The sequence below is a fragment of the Electrona antarctica genome (genome assembly GCF_951216825.1).
Source record: "Electrona antarctica genome assembly, chromosome: 16".
In the NCBI taxonomy this organism is placed as follows: Eukaryota; Metazoa; Chordata; class Actinopteri; order Myctophiformes; family Myctophidae; genus Electrona; species Electrona antarctica.
The window spans coordinates 30,713,324-30,729,705 of NC_136797.1; the positions used below are offsets into that span (position 1 = coordinate 30,713,324).

A 16,382-nucleotide genomic window follows, 5' to 3' on the forward strand; every position below is an offset into this window, starting at 1 on the left:
TGTCGGGAACAATGCTGTTATTGTGGCACAAAATGCGAAGCTCTGCCAATCAGTTACGCCGACGGGTCAGGTTAGCCAATCAGGCCAAGTTTGAGACCGAACGGTTGGACTATGTCTGACCAAGGACACAGGTCAGTGTGACAGACTGGCGTTGACTGTAGCGGACATGCAGATATGCACATTATATAGCTTGGACAGTTACAACCAGTAAGACGCCCTGAGGGCGAGAAGCGATCTCACCCTAAAGGGCCATACTGGCCATATATGGAGCGTATCTTGAGTGTACAGCTTGATGAGGTCATATCAACATATGGAATGTCAGAACAGGAAGGACGGGTGGGGAGGGTCAACATATGGAATGTCAGAACAGGTCAGCAATAACCATAGAAACGACAAGCTTGCTGCATGATAACATTATCAGCCCAAATACAGTATAGTCATTACTGACGTCAGTGTAAATTGGCATGCAAATGCCCATTCTCCGTGTATCTTAAATGGACAGATTATGTCCATATATGGAGCTCCTTGCCTGCGGTTTTAGTCCCCATTATGGAGATCTCTGACGTAAGCGCAAACTGACCTTGTTCAGCAACGGTTTCTGTTGTTGATGTCGTGTTGTGAATGATGTCACATGCCCATTATGGAGATCCCTGATTAGAGAGACTCAGGGAAAGGGGGAGGGAAGGAACACACACTTGCACGCTCCAACACATACTGAGAGCTTTTTGGCAGGCAGAGTGTTAATGATATACAGGTAAATCAATACCTTCCTCACGTATTGCTTTTATATATCCATCAGCTTGTATTATTTCATTACTCTACCCTATAAAACTGTGCTTCAGCATGGCAATAATGTATATCCATAAAATGGGTAATGAAATCATTTTCCCAAAGACACAGACAATGTGAACACATTTTGGCAGAGTGCCCCGTGAAAGTGTAAGACAATGTATTCCTTACAGAAACTCACACTTGCACATGAATGAATTAAAGGGGGGCAGTGTTAGAAGGGCAGGAGCTAATGATTTTTCTGAGCCAGGAGTGGCAAGTGCAACATATTTATGTACAGTAGACCTACTTTGAGCTACAGTAACTTGCAATGAGGGCAAAGTCACTGATCAAGGGCTAATGTCCTACCATTATCCTTGTGCAGTAAGTCAAGGATTTGTGAGTAACTTTCCTAAGCCCCGGGGAAGGGAGCGTGGCGGGGACACAGAATGGGGACTTGTCCCCATTGTGGTTCCACGCCAACCAGGCATGAGACATTGGCCTTGACTGCCACCCTCCCCCGGTCATGATCGCCACTAGTTAAGTGACCATTCACAATGCATCGCTTGGGGGCAAATAACCATTCACGGCATAAGGCGTCTGAACGTACTGTATGTGACGTACACTGGAATGAGTTCCAGGGATATAGTTTGCCCTTTGAACAGCAATATAATAGGCAAGCTTGTGTGTGCTTGTGGGCATGATTTGGGATCGTCATTGTGTGTTAGTTAACTTGTCAAGCATCTGGACTTGTGTGTTTCTATGGGTTGTGAGGAGTGTGTTAGGGAGAGAAGAGAGTTCATGTGTGTATACAGAATGAGCTGCACAACATTTTATATAGTGTTAACAAACATACATGCAAAGAGAAAATCAGAGCGCCCCTGTTTGTTGTTGCTTTATGATTTACTATTGTTGATGTTAGTGTTCACACTCTTCCCTGTGGTGATATCCTAAGAGAGAAGAAAGTCAACTTAAGCCATTAACTTCTCCATTTTTGTAACACTTTTTTAATGTACCTTGTTTAGCAACATCAATTTATATTTTTATAACAGGATCTCTAAAACAACTTTATGGATTGCCATGGAATTGTCATTGCGCCTTCAATCTGCCAGGAGGATGAAACCTAGCAATGGTGACCTTGTGGCGCCTCTAGCCACCCATAGACCAAAATGTCCCATTGCAATATTTTATAATCTAATCTGGGAATTGTCATGAAACTTGATGAGTGTATCTATGCTCCCAGGAGGATGAGTTTTTATCATTTGAGTGACCCCAAGACATTACCTCTAGTAACACCATCAGGCCATTTTGTGGTAATATAGGTTCTGTAATATTGTAGGCAATTAAGGCAATGTCATGTAAACCAATATGTGACACTGCCACATAAATGTGTGAAATAATGTATTTCCTGTCCTTGTATGTGTATTGAAAGAAAATTAAACATACTGGGGAATAACAAGGGAATATATTGGTTGAAACTATGGTTGAATATTTAACACTGAAATGTAGTGTACGGAGAATATAATATATTGTGTTTTGTGTAGTTGAGCCATGGTCATACATTTACTGTTGATAAAATGACAAAGTTTGGTCATAGGGGGAGCTGTGGGGAAATGTGAGCAATAGTTCCAGGAATAGTTCCAATTCCAAGGAAGCTTTGAGAAGGAAGAGAAGTGGTCACGTGACTGGGCTGCGCCATGACACTTTCATGGGAGCCAAACTCACACCGGAAGTGCAATGAATACATGGCAGTGAATGGAGCCGGCTGGACCAGCTCATAACAAACATTATTTATGAACAATTGAGACCTTTGTCATATAATCAGTTGAGGAATTAAGAAGACATATCACAGGTTGTTTTCTAATCACTTACTTTTTGATGTGCACAGAGTGCACAGTATATAATCTATAATATATATATTTATCTGAGGATCTAAACAGCAGCAGGTATCGTTTCTGGCTCCGAAGTATCGCACGATTTGGCTGCCAGACAGGAAACGATGGGAAGTCTTGCGATACTTGGTACGTTCAGAAAGGTACTTTGTGATTTAGATACCATGCCTCTATAAAGATTACAGTGTACACATCGAAAAGCAACACAGCAGACAATAATGTGTTAATATCTTCTGTTATTTTCCAGAAGTGATTACTTTACAAAAGGTCTCAGTCATTCATAAATCATGTTTGTTCATGAGCTGGTCACCGAGCTCTCATTGACTCCAGTGCATTCTGCCAAACTTCCGGGTAGTTTGGCTCCCATGAAAGCGTCCATGAAAGTGTCATGGCGCAACTATCAGGAAGCTATAAAGAGACAGGAAGTGAGGCGCCGAGCCGGGGTTCCATTTTGGGCAGTTAGAAGAGTGTTTGGTGTGGTTGTTACTCATTTGTCAAACACACTCTTTTCAAGCCAATACTAAGCTAAATCAGAACTGAACTCAAACCAATATGAAGTTTGACCGAAGAACTTTGGAAGTGGGTCGGACATTTCTGAGGCTTGGTACTCTGAACAAACAAATCAGAGCTTGTCAACAAAGGACCCAGCGGAGGACTCCTGACTTAAAGGTTGGGTGAGAAGGATATGCTTTTCTTTTTTCCAGTGAGCAATGCATTGCATTTTTGTTTTACAACTTTGAGAACTACTTTATTTAACAAAAGAGACGATATACAACGTTTGGATTACTTGGATTACCTCTTGGGGATTACTTTGGGATACTTGACTCTGGGACACCTTTAACACAATTAGTGCAGCGATTCCTTCAAAATAGAAGCTCGGGGTGCCTGGAAGATATGGCCGCTTTTACTCTGTAAAGCCCCCCCTTCCGTTCCGGAAAATAACCGTAGACATATTTTTACTTGCTTACCTTTCCCTCGTTTCAATATTATCGCTCGATGATCGCTCTCGTTCGTATTTTGAAAGAGAGGCAGGTGAGAAGTCAGAAATGAAGAGCTTAGTATATCCATCTGATCAAAACCACAGAGAGCGCCCTTGATTAGGAGATAGTGAGATATGAGGCATTCTTTCTGCAGCGGTAAACTAGGAAGTGACCGGGACAGCGGATGAACGAAGAGTGAAGAGTATGGTGGCCTTGGAGGCCAACTATAAAAAAAAAGAAGGGAGAAATTCAGAATATTCTTCTCTCGTTTGATATAATTGAAAATGCGCTACCCGTCGGTTGGATTGCTTATGACGTGCCCACACGTCGTACGGTCTGAACCAGTTAAAGGGACATCGTGGGAAAAAAACATTTAATTTACATTTTGAAGAGATGTCAATTATTATTTTTGTTTGATCTACCTTTTTTTTTTTTTTTAACATATGTTTATTGATTTTACAACATAGTAATTTCAAAACAATTATTCACATATATTTCCCCCCCACATCCCCATGGCAGCACAAATACAAACAAAATATTCGAAGAAACATCAGGAAATGTCCATAAATACAGAAAAAAACAAAAAAACACTTACATACAGTTTACCTACCTACCTTAATTCAGATAAAGAACAGTGACATTTAATTTCAAAATAAATAGTTTTGTGTTTTCTTTTTGCTCTACAATACAGTTTGTTTCCAGTATAAATATTTACTGTCGCAGGTACAGGACTTTGTTTTATTTAATATAACTCAGACATATAACTTCATGGTTCTGATTGTTATAAATATGTAAATAGGATACAATGTATTTGCATTGTGGTGAATTTTGGAAAAGTATGTTTGAGGTGGTGAACTCACTAACACTATTCACTATGATTAGCCAATAAGTTAAGTTTATTTGGATATCACATCTAAACCAGCAGGCAATGCAACGTGCTTTACACAGAACAATAAGTTAAAATAAGATTGGATATGTATAATTAACCACTTAAAAGCCACATTCCACCAGCTGAATTATATCTTTGAGACATTCAAATCTGGTTTCTGTGCCCTTCAAAGCACAGGAACCCCCCCACACCCCCTCCCGGGTTGGCCGCTGACTCTGGACACTGCTCAGTCCTGGTCCTCAACATTCTGTTCTACTAAACCATCTTGAGGACCATGTTGGTATTTATGGTGTTTCCCTGAAATGGTTCACAACATCATATCTAACCGGCAGATACTTCTCTGTCCCTTTAGGTGATTCTGTGTCTTACCTGGCAACGTCCCGCTATGTTCCTCAATACCATTTTCATCAGTTATGTACTAAATAATTATGTAAATACATCTCCAAACTTAAGTCATGTATGTCACCCACCGATCTGGAAAAGGTCATTCACGCTTTCATCTTTGCGTGTCTTGATTATTGTAACTCCCTATACATGTATCTCTGCCAAAAGTCTCTCATATCCTTCGACATCAATGCTGCAGCTCAATTTTAGGATCTTTACTCTGTTTAGAACTTTTAAGGCTCTACGTATCTGGTGCAGGACCGCACTACATTTCAGAGTTCTTCTTCACGTAGCCTACAAAACGTGTTCCTTGGGATCCTCAGATAAAGATCTCTCTTATTATTATTATTATTATTACATGTATTACTTTATTGACCTAATCCTAATGTATAGTAGGCCTCCGCCATTTTTCCCTGTATACCAAATAATTCAGTTTGCCGAAAATAGCGATGTATAAGATAATATTTGTCATTTTTCTGCCCCAGATTAGGGAGGCTATAGGGTTCATGTGGTTAGTGTGTTGAGGAAAAGAAAGAAAGAATCGCCACATTGTTTGTGGTCTCATCAAGGAAAGTCGAGACCGTGATGTTAGGATACAGCACGCAATAAAGAAGTAGCTTGCACTGCAGCTCCGTATTGATCTGCCAAGTGATGGGTTGTGTTCAGAGGCTGCTCACAAATCTGAGAAGATCATACTCTTACACACTGTTTGTGTAATTCATGTCTTCATAGATATTATTAGTCCATATAAATAGTACATAGAAATAGTAATAAATAATAATATATAGAAATAGTCATCAAGAATCATAAGCAAGCTAAGAAACTAACATCTGTCTAACAGTAGATTATATACACTAGGACTATAGTAGCATGCCAAAGTTTGTGCTATTGCCATTGAGAATGCATTGGGCGTTTAAGTTAAATAACTCCGAAACTACAAATCATTTCAAAGTAAAACAGTTCCAGCATGTGTCTCCACAGTAAGCTGAATTATAAAATGTGTGAATAGAGTTTCTAGGTGAAAGTAATTTTTTGACGTGCCATAGAGCTGCCATTACAATTTACAATTTACAATTTAGGCATTTAGCAGACATTGAGTCCCATTATAAATTTCTCAAATTTTAAAGCACTATATATTTCTAAAACTATGAAACATTTCAAAGATTTATTTTCAGGCAAACATGTCCACCGTAAGATGAACCTAAATAGGTTTGAATTGGGTTTCTATAGGTGTAAGTATGTAGGACTAGTAGCATGCCAAAGGTTGTGCAATTGCCATTGAGAATGCATTGGGCGTTTAAGTTAAATAACTTAGAAACTACAAATCATTTAAAAGTAAAAAGTTCCAGCATGTGTCTCCACAGTAAGCTGAATTATAAAAAGTGTGAATGGAGTTTCTAGGTGAAAGTGCTTTTTTGACATGCCAATATCTGCCATTGAGCCCCATTGTGAATTTCTCAAATTTGAAAGCACTATATTTCTAAAACTATGAAACATTTCAAAGATTTATTTTCAGGCAAACATGTCCACCGTAAGATGAACCTAAATAGGTTTGAATGGGGTTTCTAGGTGTAAGTATGTAGGACTAGTAGCATGCCAAAGTTTGTGCTATTGCCATTGAGAATGCATTGGGCGTTTAAGTTAAATACGGGGGGGGGCATATTTTTTATTTTTTCAGTGGGTAGATCTTGTTGAGCTGGTCATTTTGAAAGTAGATCTCACGTCATAAATGTGTGGGCACCCCTGATATACAGTAAAGCTGTGAGTATACATTATCGAGTGCTACGTGCTACGTCTACATGAAATGCTAAATTATAAATCTAATAAAATGCTAAATTATAAAGCTACATTAAATACGTTTAGCCTTTGCATAAGCCTGTAAGGTCACCGAGGCTAGTACTACGGGCCAAGATAGAGTCTGACTCTGAAGAGGTGAGTTTTCAGACTACGGCAGAAGATAATTTGGGAGTCTAACCTTTAGGTCACCACCACCCCATTGGTAAATTCAGAGTTAAAGCCTAAAGTTAACGCTCCTTATTTTAAGGATCAAAATGTTATTTTAACCAATCTATCTATCTGTGTGGTTATGATATGTATTTGGCACCCAGAAGTAAAGATTTGTGTTAAAAATGTTAGCTTTAAAATATATTCAAACATGTGCAGAAATGTTGCATGATTAAAAGAAAAAAATGATGTACAAGCTCATAGCGCAACACAAAGTGAGCTATGAGCTTGTATATCTGTTATTTTTGAATAACCTTAATGGCAGATGCCTTCACAGTTTCAATTGGTTAAAGGAAGAAAATACCAATCTTAGTGTTTTGCCAATTATTTGGGAGCGCACTTGCAATTGCACCATGGCTCACCAGTGGGTCCCGGCCCACAGGTTAGGAATCACTACTTTTAATGATACACTAGTTTGTGTTAACTGTAGGCCTACAGAATGGTAACCGGTGTTAAACTCCCTCCCCCCGCCCCTCTCTGTTCCTTATAGGGGAGGAAGCGCTGACCATGTACATGGCGAAGAGCAAGCTGGACAGGAAACTGGCCAATGCCACGCAGAACGTAGAAGCTCTCCATCAACTGGCCTCGTCCTACTTCATTGACCGCGACGGTACCATGAGGAAGCTGCACGAGATCCAGATCTCCACCAATGCCATAAAGGTTTGTGCAATAAATACACATCTATCTATCTATCTATCTATCTATCTATCTATCTATCTATCTATCTATCTATCTATCTATCTATCTATCTATCTATCTATCTATCTATCTTTTTCGTATGTCAGTTGATACTATCAATGATGAGGGCTACCAACTAAACCCTAGGAGAAGCTCTCGTCATCCTGCTAAATACCTAACCGACACTGATTTCGCTGATGACATAAAACGAAAACTGAACACGTAAATATATGCAAATCCAACAATAACCACATTATAAAAACACTTAACAACACTCCTCTGAAACAGGTTGATGACTACAAGTATTTGGGTTCATATATATCTTCTTCCCAAAAGGACTTTCAAACTAGGAAGGGTATGGCCTGGTCAGCCTGCAATGACATGCATATGATCTGGTCATCCCAGCTTAGTAAGATGTTAAAAGTAAAAATATTTAGGACGACCGTTGAGCCGATTCTACTCTATAGCTCTGAGACATGGACACTTTCAAAGACATGAGAGAAACGGTTGGATGGCACTTACACCCGCCTTCTAATGACTAATCTAATATACGCCAACCTTCCCCGTGTTTCTTCACTAGTCCGATCCAGAAGAACACAGTTTGCCGGCCACTGCTACAGAGCTGACAATGAGGTTATATCTTCCCTTCTTCTCTGGAATCCTGCCTCAAAGCAGACCAGAGGTAGAAAACTGCCGTTCCCTGATGTCATCGCTAGGGACACATGCATCAGTAAGCAGGAACTGGGGATGGCAATGAAGGGAGGAAGGACCGGAAAGTCTGGCGTGGCATTGTGAAATCCATAATCTTGACCGCGGTCGAAAAATGATGATGATCTATCTCTACAAAGATATTGTAAAAAAAAAATCGCAACCGCAATCGGTGTATGAATGGGTGAATGTAATGCACAATCTATGTAAAGCGCCTTGGATAAAGGCGCTATATAAATGCACCATTTACCATTTAAATGGTAAATGGTGCATTTCCCATTCATACACCGATTGCAGCGGAAGCCATGCAAGGTACCAACCAGCACATCGGGAGCAATTTGGGGTTCAGCGTCTTGCCCAAGGACACTTCGACATGTAGACAGGAGGAGCCGGGATTCGAACCGCCGACCCATGGATCATTGGACGACCTGCTCTACCTCCTGAGCCACAGTCGCCTGTATGCACAGTATATTATTATGTGCATTATAAAAGCTCTGTCTATGCTATTTTTAGCCAAGCTAGATTCTCACCAGCTGTGTGAAAGCAATATAATTTTGGTCTCAGACTCACAGGATGAAGTACATTTCTGTTTAAATGCCTACAGTGTTTTGAATGGCAAATGGTCAACTTAAGTTCAGTTGGATACTTTTGTCAGAAAACATTTACTGCAACGCTATTGCAATCTGTTAATTGGCGGTGTGGCTTGGACTCCTCGTGCACTGAAGGAAGCATGAGGTCAGTCCGTTGCTCTCCCCAGGTTGGCTCTGCCAACCTGAGGGTTCTCTACACTTGATTGACACTGGGTGAAAAAATGGGTTACAAAATCATGGGATGCAAGATTAAAGAAATCCCATACATCATTCTTTTCACTTTGCACCTAAACATATTTTCACAGTTGTATACAGTGAGTATAGAGACCTACATATATAGTACTGTAAACCAACATAATATGATTACTGTATAACTGTGTGATGGTCACAGTGCAACGTGAAGCCTGATTTATAGTTGCGTATTGTCTATTTTTGGTGCGTGACCAACTATAAATTTAGCATGGGACTGCAGAGGATGTCACCATTGGAATTGAACAGAACGATGATGGCGACTCGCCCTAAACTACCTTTGTGTAATATTATTTTGCACTCGGTTAGCTGGTGTGACTCAGCAAAAAACTAAGTGTTAGTATATTTGGAAAAGTTTTATTTAATGGTAGCTATGCTGATACATGTGGTGACTGCACTGTTTTGGAAGCACACAAGTATCAGGTTCTGAAATGTGTGACTTGTATTCACATGAATTGAAAGCAGTTATTTTTCTTACGTATATAGGCCTACTGTTGTGGATGTAGTAGCGGTAACAAGTAGGCTGTGATTGGCTTGTGTGTGTTACATTTGACAATATATTCATGATTTCATTGTTGCTACAGTATGCTACTTTGCATTGAGCGTTGCAGTTATTAATATGAGGGTGGAACAAGTACAGTGCTTTACTGCTTTCTGGCTCCTGCAATTTAGTATAAAACAGAGTAAATGTTCTCCTCGTGGAGAAGAATGATGGATAACGGATGCTTTTGATTTAAAACCCATTCAGATATGGCTCTTCCGATTAACTCCCATGGCTGATTGTATAGGCCAATCTACAAATTAGATTGTATACATTTATAGATTCTAATTACATTGCAATGGAAAATGATTGAAGTAATAATCATTAGCTAATTGCCATTCTTTACTGCTAACTGAGTACTTAAGTAACTCAATTGTTTTACTTAAGTAAAATAGCAATACTGCAATGTAGAAATACTACGATACTAGATCGGCTATGTTCAAATGGCCAAAATGTATATAGGGCTGCGGTTAATGTATGTTTTTAATAATAATCAAATCTACAGTAAGTAACTAACAGGAGTAAAATTACTAATAAAATTACAATATTATCTGACAATATCTGACATGTATAGTGGAGAAGAAGTAAAAGTACTGGAAATTGGAAACTACAAATACCTCAAAATTGTACTTAAGCACAGTGCTTGAGTAAATGTACTTAGTTACTGTCCACCACTGGGTGTGGGCAGAGGAGAGTGGTGGTTGATTCCCTTTTCCTCTTACTCTCCTTGCGGTCCAGTCGCTTTGTCGCACGGAGTTGCATTTCATGACGTGCAGCTCCTTTCAAGAGTTTATTCCATGTGTGCCTGTCAAGTACAGTACAAAAACACGCTCCCATGAATTGCTTGTGATGTGGAATTTCTTCAGATTGGTCTTCATACTGTCCTTGGAATGTTGGCCAGGAGCTCACTGGCCTTTCTTCAGCTGGGAGTGCAGGTTGGGGCTGCATTATTGTGGTCTCCACCCAGTCATGGGTGCCAGAATAGGTGGCGAACCAAAATGCTTGTCCGCTTACTTTCAGGTATTATGGAAAATGTGTGTATTATTTATTCTAAAACCACTCGTGTTTATGTACACCCATGTGTTCAACCTCTTAATCCAATTAACTGTCAACCGAATGACAACAACATGCCTCAACCCCTTGCTTTTCCTGTGCATCCACAAACAGTTGACTGATGAGTTGGACCTGAATGAGGTGCCGAGAAGCTTTTCCTTTGGGAGTGACAGGCAAACCCAGTACTCGGGGAAATACTGTAGGGGAATCGTGGCCATGGCTCCTGTGCTGATTGATAGCTTTTATGTTATCGCCTATTGGATTTCACTATTATTAATCGATAACATTACATATTGCGACCGCAGGTTATTCGCCGACTGCGGCTACATCATTACCAGTGTTGATTTTGACATTTGACATTTATTTAGTTTTAGTCATATTTTAGTCACGGAAATGTTTTAGTGTCAGTCTAGTTTGAGTCGAATATATATCATACGATTTTAGTCGACTAAATCTACAGTCGATATTGTCGACTAAAATGGATTTTGGAGGGCCTTGATGGTGTCGTAATGGCAGATTTTACACTTTGTTGCATGCTGAAAATAGCTGATTTACAAGCTCACAATGCGTCGCAGCGTGCAACCATACCACTGGTCTTTTAGCTCTACTGGATCTCGTGTCCACCAGTTCCTCCCTAACATTTTAGTATAGTTTTTGTTTGTGGATGAAATTTAAAGTATATTTAGTCTTAGTTTTAGTCATCATAGCTTAGTTTTTATTTCATTTATTATTTTGTTTTCCTCAGTGAAAAAAGGTGGTTGACGAACATTTTTCGTCATTGTTTTTGTCAACGACATCAACACTGATCATTACAATGTTGCCGTCGCTCTACTAGTCTGAAGCAGGTGGCACCTTCACATCAATGACACAACATTTCCATTTAAACTACAACAAATTATTATTATGCTCACACACAATCTCAAAATATACTGAATAAAGTTGTGTCCTAACTTTCTTAAAAAACTTGATTGTTGATATTCTGTATTATTTATGTACAGTATCAGCTAAACTGCACACCTGCACCCTCACACCTGCACAAACCCTCACAAAGCAGTTCACCACCAGATACTATCATGTACACCTGCACCACCCCCCGTCCACCCGTCCCCTTTCTCTCTCCAAGGAGAACCTTTCTGACTTTTTGTTGCCTTAAGTGACAGGTGGATGAAGAAGTCCTGGCAGACAGGACTCTGGATAGCTGGAAGTCAAGCATGACAAAATTAAGTGGAATTGACAATGGCTGCTGAGTCAGAGGGTAGGCGGGGGGAGGGGGGGGCGAGTGGCTCCGCTCTGCATCAGATACACGTTCTCTGGAAGGCTGAGTGGACTGTCAGTCCACTAAGGAAAACTGATGAACCAGAAGCATATGTTGAGGTGTTTGATTGAGTTGAGAGAAATAGTGAGTGAGTGAGTGAGTGAGTGAGTGAGTGAGTGAGTGAGTGAGTGAGTGAGTGAGTGAGTGAGTGAGTGAGAGCGACTGACTGACTGACTGACTGACTGACTGACTGACTGACTGACTGACTGACTGACTGACTGACCGACTGACTGACTGAGCGAGCAAGTGAGTGAGTGAGTGAAATATGGGAAGAACAGCAGAACACGCAACTTTTGTTTTTATTAAATATTGCATAATGGCATATTTCTGGCTTCCATGTCTGCTGAGGAAAACAACTTAATGAACAACAGTCACCCGTTCTTGAACCAAATAATATACTTGCCTCATCATGAAGAATTCAGTGTACATACAGTATAATTGTGTCAAGTATAGAAATTACTAACGGACTGTGGCACACCAGACCAAGTGTGGAGCAACAAACTCACACGTTCAGCTTAAAGATACACATACTATACACTAGATAGATTATAATATACTTATATGGAATAGATAATAATACTCATATAATATGATACTGCATAATATACAATATTAATATACTCATAAATCATCTAAGGCTACACTTGCCTCTTCTTGTCTCTTGACTATAAATAGGTAAAGCAGCATAAATTATAGTTCTCCTCCAGTCACGAAGTCAGTCGGAAGACACTGATCAGAACATGCAGTGGAAGCAGCTGAGTCTGACGCGCACGCACACACACACACACACACACACACACACACACACACACACACACACACACACACACACACACACACACACACACACACACACACACACACACAGAACCAGGGCTTTGCTCCTCCAATATTGATTCAATGTGGCTATGAGACCTGCTTTGGAGGGCAAAAGTGCGTTCAGGAGTGGAAAACACGCACATATCGATAGGGCAGAAATATATTAGACATTTCCTGTCTGCAAGTAAGTAGATTGAAAGTAAGATTCACTTTGTTTTAGTGGATTATTATTTTCCAAGGTGAATGGAATTTTACCCTACGAGGCGTTGATATTATGACAGGAAACTGGTTTCACATTGTCAATTATCAGTGGTCACCAACACTTGTCCTTGAGGTCCCGTAACCCTCTATGCCATATACTGTAGTCCTTTGTGTTTTTTTATTCTCCTATGAAATGAATACAGATGTATCATTTATTAATGCTGCTGCTGCTGCTGCTGCTACAGCTCCTACAGTATTGCACCGTTTTTATATCATATATAATGTGTTATAACACATTTTAATCATATGTCTAAATCTACTTAATCATATTATTTAATCATACTCTTATGCAATCGAAAAATATATTGTGTTTAAGGCTCTCATTTTGGTCAAATTATTAAAATGGACTCAATAAATGATTCATCAAGTAATCTTTTTTCTTATTATGGCTTAAATTACCATAACAATAACACTGAATATATTGTTTCAAGTTCAAATTTGTGTTGCCGTTGCCGAGCATATCTTCTGCCTAAGTGAATTTATTTGAATATTCCACAATCTCTCAACATTCTTGTTCTCGGCTGAATAGAAGAACTATAGCATGCCAAGAAAATACGGCCACAACCAGATTGATTTAGCGGTGGAATCATGCACCGCAAAACAAAACATTCGCATTTAGATTGAACGCCTGTGCCAGTGCACCTTGTGATTCCCCGTAAAAATACAATATTCTCTTCATCAGTGAGCAATTCGAATAATTCTCTTTGGCATTTTTTTTATTATGTTTCCATTGCAGGCTTGCAGATGCCATTTTGTTTGAAAAGGTATATTTTGAAAAATATCGAGTGTACAGAGTTTTAATAAATCACATATCGATCCATAAGGGCAGTGAACATATACCTCATGTATTTACTAGATATTGTATGGCTGTATATACGTTTATATAGGAACATGACTATCTGAAAGGATGCTCCGTCTGCGTGTCTGTACATGTGTGCACACACAGGTGCATACGTGTGCACATTTCTCTGTGCCTGACCGTGATGTCGGGGGTAAGCACATGCCTCTGTGTGTCTATCAGATTGACGTTAGAGACGTGTTAAAGGATAGCCTGAGAACATCCAGTGCCGGGCTGCATTTATCAACGCTTTCATCCGTGCTGTGTCCCCTCCTGTCTCCCCCTAGCTTTAGCTCTGCTTAAGAGAGCTAAGCTAGATGCAAACGTTAATCAAACCAAGACATATCCCTGCTGCCCCGGTGACGCCCTGAGCAGAATTTTAGCCTCGTTATTTCTCTTATAAGATCCCACACAGGGCTTTATCCATCTGAATTTGTCTGTTGTTGCTTTTCCCCCCATTGTGCTTTGAATAATAAGCCATCGAGCCTCGGGGTGTTAGGATAAGAACATGCCATAATACCCAAACAAGCCTGTGTTTGTGTATTTTTGTCTGTACGTGTTCGTATGCATGTTTGCATGTGCGTGCCATGTATGCGTGTGCGTGCCCTACCGTCAATGTGCAACCACTTCCTTATGCAGCTTTGTGTGTCTCTGGGTGGCTGGCTGGCTGTGTCCGTCCCTGGCTGGGTCTGAGCACGAACATAACGTTTGGTTGGTTTTCACAACCAAGTGTCACAGTACAGTACAGTACAGTACAGTACAGTACAGTACAGTACAGTACAGTACAGTACAGTACAGTACAGTACAGTACAGTACAGTACAGTACAGTACAGTACAGGGACACGGTAACTCTGTTGTGGGTGTTTGGATGTTCTGGGGACCCCCCGGTGACCCCCGGGGACCCCCACACGGTAACTCTGTCATTTCTCGACCGTTTCGGATGCGGGGTGGCTTGCCGGAACCGGCCCGGCACCCTGGGCGCGTTCCTGTGCGTCTGGAAGTTTCGGGACCCCCCGGGGTCGCCCACACAGAGTACCACTTACTTCACACAGTTACTTACTTTTCATCTTGTGCCAGCTATCCACGTTGCATTAGAATATTATAAGCAACTCATGCACTTATTTTATTAAATAAATGTTAAATATTATATTTGCTTAAATCAGCTCTTCGTGACACTTAAAATCCCCTATATCCTTCATGAAGGATCATGCTGTTCTCAACCCAAACCAGTAGTTTAATGGCCTATCTCAAGGGTGTGACCTAGGCCAGGGGTTCTCAACGTTTTTGGCTGGGGACCCCCGGGAATGCTTTGGTTACATACGTAACAGAGCGGCTTTGTTATTACCTATAGTAACACGCACGCACGCACGCACGCACGCACGCACGCACGCACGCACGCACGCACGCACGCACGCACGCACGCACGCACGCACGCACGCACGCACGCACGCACGCACGCACACACGCACACACACACACAGACACACAGACACACACAGCTCACCTGCTAGATTACTGTACCTGCCATAATATCTCACTCGGCATGAGACATGTTCAGGGTCTTGGAGAAGCTACAAATTTCAAAGCGCATTCATTTGGGATGATTAACTGTACATCTTTTAAAAATCTATGATTTTTAAAAGATGTAAAGTTAACCATCCCAAAGTAATGCACTAATCTGTAGCTTCTCCATGACCCTGTCTCCTGAATATGTGCCTTTTTAGAGACTGAATTAGAAACAGCTCTTCCAGCTTCCACCTGATTCTTGCCAGAGTGAGTGAATGGGAACTTTTCTCTAAGATATGAAGGAGAAAAAAAGCTAAACTGGAAGACTCTACAGAATTCTCACCCAGCTTTTCACACCCAATACGCCCACACACTTGTCCTCATCACAGCCAGAAGAAGGCCCGCTTTCAGGACACTGAGGGAGAGTATAGCGTCTGCAAGGCACATGCAGTGTGCTCAAACCAGGAGCTGATGTTTACTTTACAGCAGGAGCGTGTGTGTGTGTGTGTGTGTGTGTGTGTGTGTGTGTGTGTGTGTGTGTGTGTGTGTGTGTGTGTGTGTGTGTGTGTGTGTGTGTGTGTGTGTGTGTGTGTGTGTGTGTGTGTGTGTGTGTGTGTGTGTGTGTGTGTGTGTGTGTGTGTGTGTCTCAGACTCAGCTGCTTCCACTGCATGTCCACTGCAAATAACTTAATAGATTTAGCCTTCTATTCTGAAACGGCATCATGGGGAAGTGAGTGTGTGTGTGTGTGTGCGCGCGCACGTGCATATGCAACAGTATGTTTCCAGTATGACATCACTAGTTAAATGGACCTGGTGTAACATAATTAAATGGACCTGGTGTAACATAATTAACACTCTCTTAAACATGCACGCGCACGCGCACACACACACACACACACACACACAC

The 16,382-nt window shown here is 40.8% G+C and overlaps 1 protein-coding gene across 3 annotated transcripts in view; it reads left to right on the forward strand.

Annotated features, from left to right (window-relative positions):
* The window catches only part of brinp1 (bone morphogenetic protein/retinoic acid inducible neural-specific 1), a 262,147-nt gene that overhangs the window by 190,419 nt on the left and 55,346 nt on the right, over nt 1–16,382 (forward strand). For 2 of the 3 annotated variants that reach the window (XM_079524433.1, XM_079524432.1), the window contains one exon: nt 7,408–7,577. In XM_079524433.1, the coding sequence (XP_079380559.1) occupies nt 7,408–7,577 (170 nt within the window). Of the gene's footprint in view, nt 1–3,242; nt 3,330–7,407; nt 7,578–16,382 lie in introns of those variants that run through there. The other variant, XM_079524434.1, reaches the window with a different exon arrangement.